At 54.7% G+C, this 16,295-nt stretch overlaps 1 protein-coding gene across 2 annotated transcripts in view; it reads left to right on the top strand.

Annotated features, from left to right (window-relative positions):
* Positions 1 to 16,295, top strand: part of STARD10 (StAR-related lipid transfer (START) domain containing 10) — a 33,918-nt gene that overhangs the window by 10,433 nt on the left and 7,190 nt on the right. For both annotated transcript variants that reach the window (XM_010849501.1, XM_010849500.1), the window contains exon 2: positions 306 to 616. In XM_010849501.1, coding sequence (XP_010847803.1) covers positions 410 to 616 — 207 coding nt within the window. In that variant the 5' untranslated portion in view covers positions 306 to 409. The remainder of the gene's footprint in view (positions 1 to 305; positions 617 to 16,295) is intronic.

Here is a 16,295-nt window from a genome sequence, read left to right as displayed (position 1 = left end):
AACCAGTCCGGCCAGCGCTGCGCGGACCCCACCGGACCGTTCGTCACCTCGGGTCCCGGCCTCCCCCGGGTCCCGACGGGCTTCCCCTGCACCCCGATACGCAGCCCCCACTCCGGCTCCCATCCCCGGCGGTCTGAGGTCGCGCTTTTGCGGAGAGAGAGAGGGGCGTACTGCCCAGTGGCGGCGGTACGCTCTGGCCAGGGGGCCAGCCCCTGCCTCTCTCGAACTCGCTACCTGCCAGGACCCCGGACAGCCGCACGCGCGCCCGCAGCGTTCTGACTCCGGTTCCCAAACCGGTCTTGCAGGTCCCTGGAAGGTGGCGTCAGCATCTGCAGCCGCGTCGACGTTGTCGGAGCCTCCGCGGAGGACCCAGGAGAGCCGGACCAGGACCAGGGCCCTGGGCCTCCCCATGGAGCAGTCAGCTGTCTCCCCAGAGCCCCCGGGGCCTCGGCCAGTCCTGGGTCGCGACAGCGTCCAGGTGCCCGACGACCAGGACTTCCGCAGCTTCCGGTCAGAGTGTGAGGCCGAGGCGGGCTGGAACCTGACCTACAGCAAAGCTGGTGTGTCTGTGTGGGTGCAGGCTGTGGAGATGGATCGTACCCTGCACAAGATCAAGGTAGGGTGGCCCCGCAGCAGGTGCAGCCGGCACTGCGCCCTGACTCCCTCTGACTGGGAGTCTCCCGGTCCTCCAGCAGGGGTACAGACACCTGGCTGTGCACCTCAGAGTCTCCTGCGAGAACCCAGGAGGCACAGTTTGCTGGCCAAGCCCCCAGCTCACAGATGGGCCAGCTGAGGCCTGGAGACAGGGGGTGTGACTCACTCAGCCCCTGCCTGCTCAGGGAGGTGGACCGCTGCCAAGCCCACCTAGGAGAATGGTCTTGCTCAAGGAGCCCTCTGCCCTTGAAGCCTTTATCAGGTCCTGACTTGAGTCATCTCAGGTGGGAGACTGAGCCCTTCAGTCCCGAATTCCTGATTCTCTCAGCCTGAACTGGGTCTCATTCCACACTCTCTGCACTTCTTCCTGCCTGATGCCCTGCTCTTCCCTCTTCCCTCCTGGCTGTCCCCTGAGTCTCTCCTGCAGGGACTCAGGATCCTGGATGGCAGATCCTGAAAGCAGGGCTTAGATGTCCCTGCCTCACACAGGGCCAGGCTGGGCCGGCAGGCTGGGGGAGGAGGGACCAGGGTGTAGGCCAGCAGAGGCAGGGAAGATGCAGGCATAGCTGGCCTCTCTCACAGCCATCCACTCCACTCCTCACAACCCCATGATTTTCTTCTCTTTGTCGAAGGAGGGCCGGCTTGGGGCTTGGGACCCTGTGAGCCCACCTCCCCTGGGGGACTAGATGGGGGATAGGCTAGTGAAGACTCTGATGAGAGGCCTCAGTGACTGCCTCCAACACAACACATCTGGCATTGCTGTGAGTACCACTTTTCAAGGCAGCAGATCTCCATTCCGCGGCTCCTGGCAGTAGACTGTGCCCTCCCCTCTGTCTTGCCTCAGCCTTCCCGCTCTCCTTCTCAAACACATGGAGAAGTGTATTTCTGTGGTGGAAGCCGGCAGAGGTGGGAGCAGAGCAGTGGACTTGGAGAGCACGCCTGCCCTCCCCCTCTCCAGCCCCTCCTGCCTGGGACCTGCTCTTGGATTCGGATTTAGCTCTGGCATCAGGGCCTCATAACAGGGCCAGAGATGTCTGACCTTCCCTACCTGACCCTGGGCCTTTCTGTCTCACTTTGTCTTAGTCATTTAGAGCTTTGTCCCTCTGTCCCCACGTAGGCACCTGGCTCACCCGTTCTGCCTTCCCTGCTCCCTTCTTGACTCTCTGTCTGCACCCTGGCTATCTGTGTTTTTCTCTCCCAGTTCCCACGTCTGTCTCCTTTTCTCCCTTTCTGGGACTCTCTACCCGGGCCTGAGGACCCTGGGCCGGGGGCTTCCCCAGAGCTGGACCTGTGTCTAAGCCTGAGGAGCCAGGAAGGGCAGGGCCACTGGCATGTTCCAGCTTAGTGCTCTCCAGGGACAGGGACACATCCTATCCTTTGAGTCCTCAGCCTCCAACACAGGCCCAGCAGGGATGTTGGTTAAATGAAAGATGGAAAGAAGGAACAAATGAAGGAACAAATTGAATATAAAGTGAGCAAAGTTGTTGTGAGAAAAAGGTTGTTTTCCTGCCTGTAACCTGGGAAAGACTTAGGCTGGCCTGTGCCATGGGGTAGGGAAGCATAATCTCCCCATCAAGCTGACTCTCCAGAAGGAAGGGTAGGGGAAAGTCTGAACTGAGCCTGGGACTCCCACCCTCTGTGTCAACAGAGTGGAGCTGCCTCCTCCATCTGGCTTGGTTAATGAATAAACCCAGCCCAGTCCAGGACTGGAATTGGTGAGTCTGGAAGCCAGACCTCCACAATAGACCCCTTGTGGCCATATCAGATTTGTCAGGTGTTCTTCCTTGAGAGTAGAGGGGATTGGGAAAACTGTGGTGTTATTGGCTTATAGTTAGGGCGTACACTTGACCTTCCTTCCCTATCAGACTGAGCAGAGGTTGGAGGTGCCTTTGCAATCCCCCTTTCAAATTCACTCCTTACTGGAGTGCAAGTCCAGAGAGGAGCAGGGGCTAGCCCAGGCTCACACAGCCAAGCCCCAGCCAAGCCAGGCTTGGAACCCAGATCTCTAGCCTCCTTGCCTAGTTCTCTCTTTTGTGCTCCCCACAGTGAAGGGGGCTGGGGCCAGGAGGTGAGCAGAGCTGGGGCCTAAGGAGGGTGCTGGGCCTTGGCTCAGGGAAGGAAGGTGATCTCGAGATCTCGGATCCCTTCAGCACAGCCACGTGGAGCTTTGGGGGACAGGCAGAGGTCTCCAAGCTCCCCCATCCCCAAGACTCCAGGAATCTTGTTTCCGATAAGAACCCCTGCTCTGAATCGAGCATTTGTCTCCATTGCCTGATTGACCTTCAGACCAGTCCGGGGCAGTAGTAGGCTTATCTCCAAGCTACAAAGAAACTGAGGCTGAGAGAGGTGAGGTCACTTGCCTGAGGTCACACAGTAGCTGAGGCAGGAGTGGAACCCAGGGCAGCCTGGCTCCAGAGCCGCTGCCTCTCTCCACTTGGGCTCACATCTTGTTAACATTTTGGCATTTGACCCCATTGGTAACTCTCTGAAGGACATGGTGTTCTCATTATCCCATTCCTGTTGATAAATGAAAAAGCTGAGTCCCAGAAAGAGGAGTGGCTTGCCAAGGTCACACGGCAGGTCTGAAGCCAGAGTTCCCAGGGTCACTCCAGGAGACTGGGACTCAACCACAGGTATTTGTTGAGCTCCCTGCTCCCTGCAGCCGGTTCTTGGTCTGCCCCCTGAGCTGGGAAAGCCAGCTGCCCGCTGGACATGCCCTGTGCACGTGAATCTAGCATGGGGGAGGAGCCACCTAGCTGCCTACCTGATTGATTTCCTCTACCTCACCCCCCTTCCCCCAGACTTATCTTCTCCCTACCCCTGTGTCCAGAGGTTCCTGGAAGTCACTGTGGCTCTGGCCCAGCATTTGGAGCCAGAAGAAAGGGACAGAGCTGCTGGAGGCCACCTCTGCCCTTTCCCTCCCTCTGGTCTGGCCTGGTCCCACGCCTGCATAGTGCTCTGAGCACCAAATAGGAGGCAGATACCGCCTCCTGTGAGGTCAGGCCATGTCCCAAAGGCTGATGCTAAACATGGATCCTGGGCCCAGGGCAGGGGGCTGCTGGGCACCTGAATGCAGGTCTCTCAGTGCCCGGGCCAGGCTTCCTCAGAGCTGCTGTAGAGGAGAGAATTGGGAAACCAGGGGGATGTCATTTATTTAAGCAGGGCCAGCTGGAGAAGGGGCTGAGGTCCAGTCCTGGTTATGGTGTTCTTTTGCTCTGTGTGTGACTGTGGGCACATCCCTGCCCTCTCTGGGCTCTTTCTCCATCTGTGCCATGGGGCTCTCCTGGCTCCAAGAGCCTCTAGACTCAGTACCTGTGCTGGGTCCCATGGACAGGGATGAGGCACAGGGGACAGAAAGCCGGGGATGGCATGGCATGGCAGGCCTGGTCCTGTCCTGATGCTCACGTACTCTCTGATCCTGCTGTGCACCTAGCCACCTGAGAGGCAGAGGGTGGCCAGACCTCCAGAGGGTGGAGAGAGACTGACAATTCCAGATGGCTCCCTGCCCACTGCGTGAGGCAGATATTCACAGGCAAGTGACTGAGGCAGGAGTGGGTCCCAGTGAGTAGGGGCCTTGAGGGCCTTGGCTGGAGCAGGGGTATGAAGTCTCCTGGGGGAGCATGGCTGAGAACCTGAGGTTCCTCTTGCCACAGGAAGCTGAGCAGTGGGGACCTATCTCTTCTGACTTCCTGTCCTACGACTGCTCCTCTTCCCCTTTGGAGAAAGCTTGGTGACCCTCTCTGACCTGTCTCACTGTCCACCTGCTTCCATACCACAGCCTCCTGGGTTCCAAGCTCTTAGGCTAGTGCTCAGCCCTGTCCTCTCTCAGCACCTCTTTTTCTTCCCCTGTGAAATTTGGGATCATCTCAGGGATCTCCAAGGACCCTTCTTACTCTTAATGGTCTATGGGACTCAAAAGGGTCATGGGGATGGTGGAGACAGTCACAGGGCCAGGGATTTTCTTCATGTCTTTCCACTGAATCTTCACAAGTGTCTTACGAACTCCATTGAACAGATGTGGAAGCTGAGGTTCAGGGCAGGAATTCACTTGTGCAGTCAAACAGCTTGAAGGCGGCTGAGGCAGGATCAGAACCCAGGTCCTTGAGACTCCAAGGCCAGGATAACTTCAGTGTCTCGGGCCTGCTCATTAGCACCACTGGGCCCTTCGATCTCCTGGACCCTGTCGCTCAGAACCCACCCCTCTCTCCTGCCTTAGTTCTCCCTGTGCTGTGTCATTGTAAGAGGGCACCCTGGAGGGGTCCCAGCCAAGCAAGAGCCCGGTCCTTACTGTGTAACCTCGGGGTTCACTTTACCTTTCTGGGTCAGTCTTCTTATCTGTGGTGGCAGAGGCAGGTTTTAGGGGTTTGGATTGGTGAGCTCAAGTTTAGGCTGGGCTTCTGCCCCCTCGGGGGCTCAGTTTCCCTATTTCTCTAGAAAGATGCTGGGCAGGTGGTTTGTAGAGCCTGGCCTTAGGCCATGGTGAGGGTGTCTGCAGTACTGGACACAGGGTAAGGATGGAGAGCTAAAGCCTTGCTGGTCTGTGCTGTCTGAGAGGTCCCCAGATGGGGCTTCCGAGTCCAGGCTGAGGTCCTGATAACCCCTGGCCTGGATTCCTGGATGGTTCTAGCTCTGACTTGGTGTTGGGGGCAGCTGGAGGAAGTTGTCCAGACCTGTCCTTAAGAAACAGGGCTCCCAGAGAGCTGCCCCCCAAAGTCGGGGTCTGGATCTTCAGGTGGAAGAAATCAGAGACAGGAAAGGTCAGAGCTGGCTGGAGGCTTTAGGGAGGTATTCCTGGAGGTCCTTCCTACAGGGGGAGAGAACAGGGTTCAGGGTCCTGGCCATGTGGCCTTGGGCAGATTGCTGCCCCTGCCCCAGCTTTAGCTTCCTCATCTGTCACATGCGAGCAGCTGTGCTGGCCTGCCTATCTTTGGGCCCTTCATTCAGGTTGGAGACAAAGAGGGAAATCAGGATGCTGGAACAGACACTTGTCACAGGAGCTGCAGAGACCTGGAGGGGGCCTCTGAGCCATCCCTGGAGACCAGGGAAGGCTTCTCAGAGGAGGAATGCTCAGGTGATCGGTTTGGAATTGGGTTGAGAATGAGGAGTACAGGTTTGACAGCACTGGGAACATTTCATACAAAGGAAGAGCTATGTAAAGGCCCCCGAGGAAGGAAACAGGGCAATGTTAGAACTGCAGGTGGTATATTGTGGGGTTTGGAACTCAGGGGGGTGGAGGGGATTAGACAACTAGATCAAGGCTCTTGAATTTGGGTCCCGAAGGTTCTAGGCTACTGGGGAGGGTTTTAGACAAGGTGGGTGGTAGGAGGAAGATGCCGCTCTATTTGTCTGCACAGACATGCCAAGGCCTGCACTAAAGTAGGGCCTGTGGGGAGTGGAGCACGGGATTGCCTCCAGAAAGATTTAGGAGGGATAAGGGACAACATGGTGGTTACAGCATAACTCCTGTGCAGGCTGGGATGTGAGATAGGATAAACTGTGCAGCCCCCGGGAGCAAGGAGCTGGTGTTGGGGGGTGCCTTCAGTCAGTCCACACTGGGCGCAGAAGAGCCCTCAGGCCCACAGGCTGGCTCTGTGCCTCCACGACCAGCTCCCCAGCCTCTGGCTTTTAAACTTTAACGAACCCCAGCTCAGTTTCCAGCCGAGAGTCTTTAAAGTTTCAGGAGATGAGAGAAAGGAGGCAGTCCTGGAGACAGATGGGTTTTCTTTCTTCCCCTGTGTCTCTGTGCCTGGTAGAGGCACCTGGAGCCAGGGCTGTGGGTGCCATGACCCCGGAGGCCTGGCACTCTTTAGGGATCTTGGACCTCAGCTGGACCTCTCCAGTCTGTTAATGAGGGACCAGCAACCACCAATGGAGTTAGAGACTCTATTCCCTCCCTGCTCTCTTACCTTTACCCCTTACCTGGGCAGGTGAGCATCACCCCCACCCGCCCCCTCAACAGGTTGAGAGGAAAGGTGCTCAGACCAGGCACTGGGCTTGAGGTGCCTGGGCCCCCGTGCTTCACTTTGTCTTCTCAAGCATATTTGGTCTGGCCTCAATGCTCCAGGACCCCTGGAGCTGCAGAAACACAGGCCGTGGAGGAAAGTATCCGGCCCAGAACTTAGTGGTGGGTCCCACACCAAATACAGACCCCTCTCACTTGTCGTTAAAGAGAGGCTGGGCAGGTGGCACTGGGCAGCTGGAGCTGTTCTCTGGGGCTTTAGTATAACAACTGCCTCCCTATCTCTCAGCCTGGCTCCCCGAAGGCAGCTGCTTGTTGCTTCCGACCTGTGTCTAGAATCCTTCTGTCTTGGGGCAGTTGAACAATGCCTGCAAGTTTTCCTCCTCCATGGGAAGTAGGGGTAAATCCCACCTTTGGTGTCCTCTGCATCGCCTGGGCCATTTAATCTCATTCTTTGAGTTTCCTGTCATCTAACCCTGGCTTTCTGAGAATCCCCTCCAGCCTCTCCTTGATGCCCCCTTCCTAGTTTTGGACTCTTCTAGATTGCCTTGGGCCTGGTACTGGACCAGAGAAGTGTTAAGTCTGAAGGCAGAGGCCTGACAACCAGAGCGGATGGAGTTCCCTTGTGTGTCTCCAGTCTTCATTCATTCAACATACTATATGGTGAACATACTATACACCAAGTATATCCAGGAATTCAGTGGCAAACCAAACAGATCAGACCCTGTTGTCATGAGTTTACATCCTGAGGGGGAGACAAGCATAAGATACCAGATGGTGTTTGTGTGTTATGAAGACAGGATGATGTGATGGGAGTTGTCTGGCCTTCTATATTTGGGCCTTGTGTGTGTGGAGCTGGACTGAGGGTGCCTGTGTGTATGATCTGGTCCTTGGTTGGGTAGACTGTGAGCCCCTCAGGGGCAGGGCTCCTGATAAGGGTCATTCAATCCATATTGAATGTGTGTGTGTGTCTGTACGTGCACCTGAGGTTGTGTGTGTCTGTGCCTCTGAGTGTGAGACTGTGTGTGTTTCTGTGTCTGGCATTACTCTGTGTGTGTGAGTCACACCCCCTCACTGCAGCAGAGTTGTCTCTGATCCAATTATGTCTCCTCAGCTGTCTCCCAGCGGCTTCCGCCCCCCCAGCTCAGCTCTGGCTCTGCCTCGGTCTTCCCCTGCCTGCTTCCCTGCAGCCTCCTGTCTTTGCCTCTGGGCCTGGCTCTGGGTCTCCAAGTCTCCCCTTAGGGTGACTCTATCCCTGTCTGTGATGGTTACTACCTCTGCCTGTATGTCTCTACTTGTCCTTTTCTCCCTCCCACCTTTTTTTTTCCTGTCTCAGTCATTTATTTGTTCAGCAAACCTCTTCTCATGCCTCCACCCACTCTACCAGCCTCTGTGCTGGTGCTTGGGGCCTGGGGATGGATCACACCTGAGTCCTGCTCTGAAGTCCTAGTGGGGAGACTGACGGAGATGGTGACAGCCTTCCGTGACTCCTCAGACCAAGGGAGATGTGGGTGACAGCATGGTGGAGGGCAGTAGTATCTGGGTAAGACCTGAGGGGCCCAACAGCAGTTAGGTGGCAGGCTGAGCAGGTCTTGGTGGGTGCGGACTCAGGGTGAGGAAGGAGAGGAGGCTGAGCCAGAGTGGGGAGGACGTTTTAGGGTTTGATCTTGAAGTCCGGGAGAAGCAGCAGAGGCTTTCAGGCTGGGCAGTGCCATCATCACTGGGTTTTATTTTTTATTTTATTTGGCTGTGCCACATGGCTTGTGGGATCTTAGTTCCCTGACCAGGGATCGAGCCTAGGGCCTTAGCAGTGAAAGCACAGAGTCTTAACCCACTGGACCACCAGGGAATTCCCATCACTGGGTTTTAGAAGCTCCTGGCCGCAGGTGACAGCTCGACCTGGAAGTCAGGAAACCAGTGTTGAAGGTGTGGCTGCAGTGTGGTCCAAGCAAGGATGGTCAGGCCTGCCTGAGTCTGGCAAAGGGAGGTTGTTGGGAAGGTCATGGCCAAGCGGAATCCCAGGTTCCAGGCGCAGGAGGGGAGCAGAGGCGGGTGGGCATTGGGGTTGGGTAATACAGCAAAAGTGAACATGGTCAGGGTGAGCTTTGTGGGCTGTGCAGGGGGTGGTGCCCAGGAAGCTGTTGAAGATGCAGTCCAGAGCTTCCTAGAGAGCTCTGGGCGCGGGAGGCTGCTGGCGGCCCCTGAAGCCCTGGGAAGTGTTTATCCAGTTTGTCTCTGTCTGCTTGTCTGTGTGTCGGCCCTGGCCCCTGTCTTGTCTCACTCATCTCCCCACCGGTCCTTATTTTCTTGCAGGCCCACCCACTCTGTTCTTTCCCAGGCCTCCCTCCTCTGTCAGGCTCCCCCACCTCCCCCAGGGCTGGAACAAAGTGGCAGGAGCTCCAGACCAGGAGGTCAGCTTCTCAGAGGTCAGAGCAGGGTGTGCCTCAGAGGAGGCCTGGGGGGCAGGGGCGAGGGTCCAGGGAGGCTGCTGGAGACTAGGGGGAGGGCAGGGGGATGGAGGCACAGTAGGGCTGAGTCACTCAGCCCTGGTGGAGAGCAGCAGAGGGGCCTAGCTCGGCCTGCTTGAGCAGCCTCTGGGAGCTGTGTTTCGGATAGACATGCAGTACCACCTCCCACCAGTCTCAGGAGGGCCACACTTTCATAGAGATGGGTTGAGGTTGTCTGGTGCCAGATGCTCTTCCCTTCAGAAGAGGCTTGTCTAGTCATTTTGCAGATGAGAACTCTGAGCCAGAAGCTGGGGAAAGGAAACCCTGTGAGGGGCCCACACCAAACCTGCTGCATGCTTCCAGCTCCCCTCACTGTAGGCTGCCTCCATAGCCCAGTCCCTAGCGGGGATCCCCTGGGACAGGCCTTATCTGGCCAAGTGCTGGCCCACCTGGGATTCCTTGAGTCCTTGACAGAGCAGAGCCTAAATCTTAAAGAACAACTTTAGCAGTCGACTTTGGGTCACACTGGGCTCCTGAATGGTTCTTCACTTTTCTCAGCCACCATTTACAAGTGGGCCTAATCTTCCCTCCTCCTGGGTAGTTGAGAGGATGGAATTAGGAGAATTTGCAAGGCCCCAGCACAGCACCGGGCATAGAGCTGGCACGCTGTTAACGTTTGCTGAATGGATGAATGAATGAACAGTCTGAGGTGCCCAAGGGACAGCTCCATTTCCTCCCGCTTCCATCCTTCTTCACTCGGGTTACCTTGTGGAACCCCATGAGCTCTGTCCTTCCCCCAGCCAGTCCAGGCCCTTTCCAGTCCAGCAGCTCTACCAGGAGCCTCTTCCCTATCCTTACACGAGGGTGCCATCTGCTATACATCCTATAAGATCCTGCTTCAGGGTGCCCCTCCCTGTACCTGCGTCCCCCTACTTTTCTCTGTCCCTGCCCTGAGCCCCCAGGGCATGTGCCTGTGTCCTGGCTGAGAATGGAAGGACTCTGAGTCCCCTCTGGCTCCACTCTCAGCATGGCTGTACTACACAGAGCATTTCCAAGGCAGCTCAGCATCATCCTGGGCAACGTCAGGCCCATCTCAGCTGAATCCAGGCTCCCAGGTCCAGGGAACAAGGCCCTTGGGATTCTGGACCAACACTATTAACCTAGAGAAAAAATATATAGTTTCTTTATCTTGTATAAACTCTATTGTACCGACAATAACAAGAACCCCAAAGTGAGGCACAGCCAGCCTCAATTCCTGAGTAAAACTTTTCCCTGTTTCCTTCCAGCTCTCATTCGAGGATGTAGATAATTTATATACAATCGAGCCTGTGGCACAGATACAAGTTTGTGTCCTCTTTTGTTCATTTAACACTGCATCTGTGGAAATTTCTTGCATTGCTACAGAATTATTAATTCAGGAACATTACTGGCAGCTGCTGCCTGCCAGGCCTCTTCTGGGTTTGGAGGGGCCCCTGCCCCTGCCCCTGTCCAGAGGGACCCTACTGTCCTTCCTCAGCAGTGGGGCGATAATATTCAAGGTGATGAATCATTCTTAACCAGGCCCTGCTGTTGGTGGTGTTCCAGGCTGCCCTCCAATATATTCTGCTAATTACAAATGCAATATTACTGTCATGAATATTGTAACAGAACTTTTTTTCTTATTTTGTATTATCCCACCCCCACCCCCCAAGTAAAATTTTCAGTTCCTAGAGGTTCAGAAACTGAGTTAAGAGATACATTTTTATGATTTTAAAAATATTTGCCAAATTGATTTTTAGAATAGTGGAACCAGCTTTTGCTGTCACCAACTGGGTAACAGTTTTACCATATCCTCATGGGCAGTGGGTATTTTGTATATTTTTGCTAATTTACTCAGGGTAAATTGATGTTTCAGTACAGATTTAATTTACCCTTTTTTAAAATCAGAGTTATTAAAGGTCTTACAGAAAGTCCCAGAACCTCCCTTAACTAGTCTCTGCCCCCTCTCCCCACTTACACTCCATTTTATAAGAGGATGAGGGTAGAAGTAGAAATCAGCCTCACATGCCACAGAGAGTTTGATGAGCGTCCAGGAGGTCTTCACAACGACCCTTCCTTCTTTCTCCACAGAGCACTGAGGGCCACCAGTCGTGGCCCAGAGCTCTAAAAGTCGAGAAGCTCACACGGGCTTGGCATCTTTGGTGGCTCACCTGTCCCTCTTTCCATTCAGGCAATGTTTCTTTACTAAACTACGCCAGGCACTGGGGACACCGAGACGAACAAGGGGCCAAGATTAATCAGTGCATCACAGCGCTGCTGATGAAGGGAGCCAGTGGGCGGAGGAGCAGGCCCCAAGACCAACCTGCAGAGTGCAGGGACAGGGTGGGCTGCGTGGGCAGGGCACAGCCAGGCTCAAGTGTGAGGACAACATAGCGAAGAACCAGCGAGTGGCCGTCTTGGGAAAGCAGGCCTCAGCGGACCTCTCTCCTCTTGCACACCTCCACCTCTGCTTCCCTGGTCCCTTGTGTCAGTGCCCTGGAGCTGCTCTTGAGATTTGGGGCGGCCATGAGAAGGCCTCACGGTCTCCATTCTGAGGCCCCAGAAACCCAGAGGCAAGGGCGGGTGCTCTAGCAGCTGGGCTTCATGTTGGCCCTGTGGGGCCTCTGGGAGGGGCAGTGGAAGGCCCCGAAGCCAGCGAGCAGGCGGTGAGCAGCCCCGGGGAGGAGGACTGGGAGCAGAAACAGCCAAGGCAGAGGGGCTGCTAGCACGGAGCCTCTCCTGTGCCGTGTGCCCTGGGCCAGTCTCTGCGTCCTTCAGCACCTGGACTGACACGGTGAGGGCAGTGCCTGGTGGTGGGCTGTGAGGGTGGAACCTGTGGGCTTGGGTAGGGTCCTCCCACCCTCTCCCTGTCCATCCAGCCTGTGGAGGGATCTGGGGTATTCTTGTTGTTTTCAGCTTTCTTCCTATTCCTTTATCCTGCCTTTTGGTGTTAGCAGGCAGGGCCTGCAAAGTCAGGGAAAACTGTGGGGGCCTAAGGCTGGAGGCAGGGCAGCTGCCACCGGGGGCTTGGTGTGTAAGTCTCCTTTAATCCTCACAGCTTTACTCTGAGGGGAGGATTATCCCTGTTTGACAGATGAAGATACTGGGACTCAGAACTGAAGTCCTTTGCCCAGGCCAAGGCCACACAGGCAGGCAGTGGCAGGGCAGAGGCCTGTCTGACCAGACAGCCTGGAATTGCTGTGAGTGTGAGCCTGGGAGGGAAATGCAATGCTCCAGTCTTCTCAGAGGAGACTTCCAAGTGCAGAGCTCCAGGGCTGGGCTTCAGAAAAAGCATGGCCCTGCCTTTCAGCCCAGTGAGAGCCGAGGATGGAGTCAGGAATTTGGTTCAGAGGAAGAATCGCTGAGCTTTGCCCTCCTTGGTCAGCAAGTCCTTCTGAATACAGTGAGCACTTCATAATAACCACCAATTAACTAAGGCAGTTTCCAGTTGCCAGCATGTTTGCATTTGCTGGCTCAGTCCTGCCTCTTGAGGAGGGGAGCATAAAGTCCTGATGCTTTCGGGTCGGGCTCCCCAGGCACTGGTTTGCTCCACCACTGTTAGCTTTGTGGCTGTGGTCGGTCATTGTACCTCTCTGAGCCTCACTTTCTCCATCTGTAAAATGGGGTTTGATAATATCCATCAGAGTGTTGGAAGGGTAAGAGACAGTGTCTGCACAGGATGCACCTTGGCACCCTTGACAGCTGGCAGAGGTGGTCTGACCTAAATTTCAGCCCCTGTGGGGTCCACGGTCTGGTGCTGCCGTCTCCTTTGTGGGATAATGAACTGGTGATTTGGAGCACTCGATAGTGGTTGTTGAGCTCTATTACTTGGGGCTGTGATTGATTTGATAGTTAGTGTTCCACCCTGGTCAGGAGTGCTGCTTCTGTGTTTAATATGGTTCTTTTGGGAGAGGCTGATGTGCTTAATAGTTGTTCTTCAACAAAACTGCTCAAATGCAACACGGTGGGAAGTCAGCACAGCCTGAGGGAGGTTTCGGAGCCCAAAGGACTGCTTCCCCTTCTCTGGGCCTCAGCTCCCCTGGTGGTAAACTGAAGAGGAATAGTGGAAGAGGTTATCTCTGGAGTTCCCAGGACTCTGGGATAATCTGTATGCCCCATCTATTCCAAGCATATTGGAGACCTGCTGTGTGAGGTCTCAGTGTCTGAGCCAGACTGGGATCCATCTGCCCACGTCTCAGTTTCCTTGTTCCTGCCCTGGCCATTGACCCTCAAGGTCACACCACGGCCCCGTGGACATGACCTGACTTCTTTTCTTCTGTCTTTGGTCAGCCATCTCCCTGGGTCCTGGGAGATACTGCAGTCCCTCCCCCCTACACTTCCCTCCTCTACTGGACCATCTGCCAGAGAAGCACAGGGCAAGGGGTGGGAGAGAGGAGGAGAGGAGAGTGAGACACCGGGATGGCCCTGGATCTTGCTCTGTACTGATTTATTCAAGCCTCCAGGCCTTTGCACCCACCAGTCTTGCTGCTGGAAATGCCCTCTCTCCTCTTTCAGCAATTCAGCTCTGTTTAGGTTCAGTTGCCCTCTGATCCCACAGTTCCCATACCCCCTGCCAAGTTCATTCTCCACTGGGGTTTTATGTCCCCGTCTCTCCCACTTGCCACTTGATGGGCCCTCTTTGGGGCAAGGCCCAGGTGTGGTTTACTTACCCATCCCTGCTGCCCAGTTGTAGGCCTGGCATGCAGCAGAATACTCCAGAAGGTAGTGAATGGATGGATGGAAGGGCAGGGCCAGGTGAGGCCAGAGAGCACCTGGGGCCCAGAATATAAAGAGATGCATGCACGTGTCTGTGGTCCTGGCCTTATGGAAGGGTGCCTGGCTGCTTGTGGAAGCCTGCTTAAGTAATAACAGCTACTGGTTTGGGGGATACCTGCCACGTGCCAGGCATATTGCATACGTTGAAGTGAAAGTGTCAGTTGCTCAGTTGTGTCCGACTCTCTGCAACCCCATGGACTGTAGCCTGCTGGTCTCCTTTGTCCATGAAATTCTGTGGGAAAGAATACTGGAAAGCAGATGGTTGCCATTTGCTTCTCCAGGGGATCTTCCCAACCCAGGGCTTGAACCCTGGTCTCCTGCATCGCAGATAGATTCTCTACTGTTTGAGCTACCAGGGAGCTCATTTTTGTCTCATATATTATCTCATTTAATTTGACCACAACATCCCCATGAGGTAGGTATTTTTATTATCCCCATTTTTCATACAAGGAAACAAAGACTCAAACGAACTAAATCTCATGCCTAAGGAGAGGAGTAGAAATTGGAACCTGGGATTACCAGACTCAAAGTGTGCAGGTGTCACCCTGATGGCCTTCCTTGCTTGTCCATTCCCTCTGACCGTGGTTCTGTGGGGGTTCTGGGCAATCTCAATTTTCTACATCAAGGAGTCTGGTGGAGTGTAGCGGGTACAGAGTCTAAAAATTTCTCTGGTGTCACCTGCTCCCTCTGGGCCTCAGTTTTCTCAGCTGTAAAATGATTGCATGTGAGACTTCCTGCAGTAAACCAGGCCGTAAGAGCTTTGCAGCCAAGCATGGCTTGCTCCCTGGCTGAGCAGCTCTGGCACTGCCTCCGGTTCAGTTATGGTTTCCAGGAGGAGCTCCCAGGTGTCCAGCCAAAGTGACTGACTTGCCCAGGGCCCACTGGCTATGGATTCTGGTCACAGCCCTGCCCACCAGGTGCTCTCTGATGACTCACCTCTGCCCCCACCCAGCCCTCCAGAAGCCTCTTAGAATTACTTTGCCCATGTGGCGGCTGCAGCTGCACACAGGAACGACGCTGGATGTAACTGACCTCTCTTGGCTCAGCCATGCAGCCTCCTGGGGGCTGTGGAAAGAGGCAGGCCCAGAGCCAGGCTGGTCACCTGGACTGCCTCAGTCTCCTTACCTGCAGTGCCACCACCGCAGCCTGGGTCCTCACCTTCCCAGCAGGCCCCGCAGCCGACCTTCCTCCTGAGGAACGTACCATGAGCATGGGAAACTTTTGAAGTTTCCTTCTTTATCTTAAAGATAAAATATCACACAGACTTTATGCTCAGCTTGGTGCCTGTTCTGTCTTGTGCTCTGCGTGCTCCTCCCGCTGCCTGCTGTCTCAGAGCGAGGCCCCAGGTCCTGAACGACAGCAGTCCAGAGGGACAAGAGGGCCTCTCTCAGTGTGCACCCAGCCGTGGGCGCAGCAGGCCCTGGGGGCACTGAGGCTGGCCTGAGGGAGGAGGACTTCCCGGGTGGATGCTAACCTACAAAGCACAATTCTGTTGTCACTCCCTCTTCATACACTCACAGCCTGAGACTACACGTTTGAGGACTTGCAAAGCCAAACCAGCTTCCAAACTTGGTTTAGAGAAGTTCTGGTTTCCTGAGAAGTCACACGTGAGTGCTCCTTGAGGGTTAAGAGTATCGGAAGATCCGGTTTTTAAGTTTTGCTGCTTTCTTGCTCTATGATTTGGGCAGGTTGCTTCCTCTCCTTAGCCTCGGCTTTCTGTTTCGCAGCACAGTGGAGAAGTTGGGGGTGAAGGGTGGGTGTGTGTGTTGACCGTCCGGTGCAGCACCTGGACCTGTGTGTCGCCACACAGCGGACACTTGCCTGGGTGCTCCTGAGGATGCAGATGCAGCCTCTGCCATCTTCTCCATCGCATCCCTCTCATCGCTCTGTTTACTCACTCATTTATTCACTCACTTGTGTTCCATTCGTCTCTCCTAGTCTGATGTAGTTCCTGAGTCTTTCCTTGACTTTCGTGACCCTTAGAGGCCAGATATTTTGTAAAAGCCCCTCATGTAGGGTTTGTCCGGTCCTCCTCATGATGAGATTTAGATCATGCATCTTTCATTGCATTCTGCCAGGAAGCATCTGAGTCGCAACTTGCCCTGTCACTAATGACGTTCCCTTTGATTACTTGATTAAGGTGGTATCTGCCAGGCAAAGTGAAGTTACTGATTTGATGGGAAGGTACTTTGAAACTCTGCAAATACCCTATTCCTCATTAAACATTCAATGTATTTATTTATTCATACCTATATATACTTTGGTTTCCTATTTTAATCAGTGGAATATAATCTGTTACTATCATTATTTACCTTAATACATGAGTTGGCCCAGCTTTCGCCCATGGTAGGGGACCAACTGTCTTAGTTTGCCTGGGACTGAGCAGTTTCCTGGGATAAGAACTTTCAGTGCTAAACTGGCAAACCCTGATGAGTTGGTTA

This window comes from Bison bison, unplaced genomic scaffold (genome assembly GCF_000754665.1).
Source record: "Bison bison bison isolate TAMUID 2011002044 unplaced genomic scaffold, Bison_UMD1.0 scf7180017864284, whole genome shotgun sequence".
Lineage (NCBI taxonomy): Eukaryota > Metazoa > Chordata > Mammalia > Artiodactyla > Bovidae > Bison > Bison bison.
The sequence above is the reverse complement of the archived record's forward strand: the minus strand, read 5'-3'. Positions and strand labels throughout refer to the sequence as shown.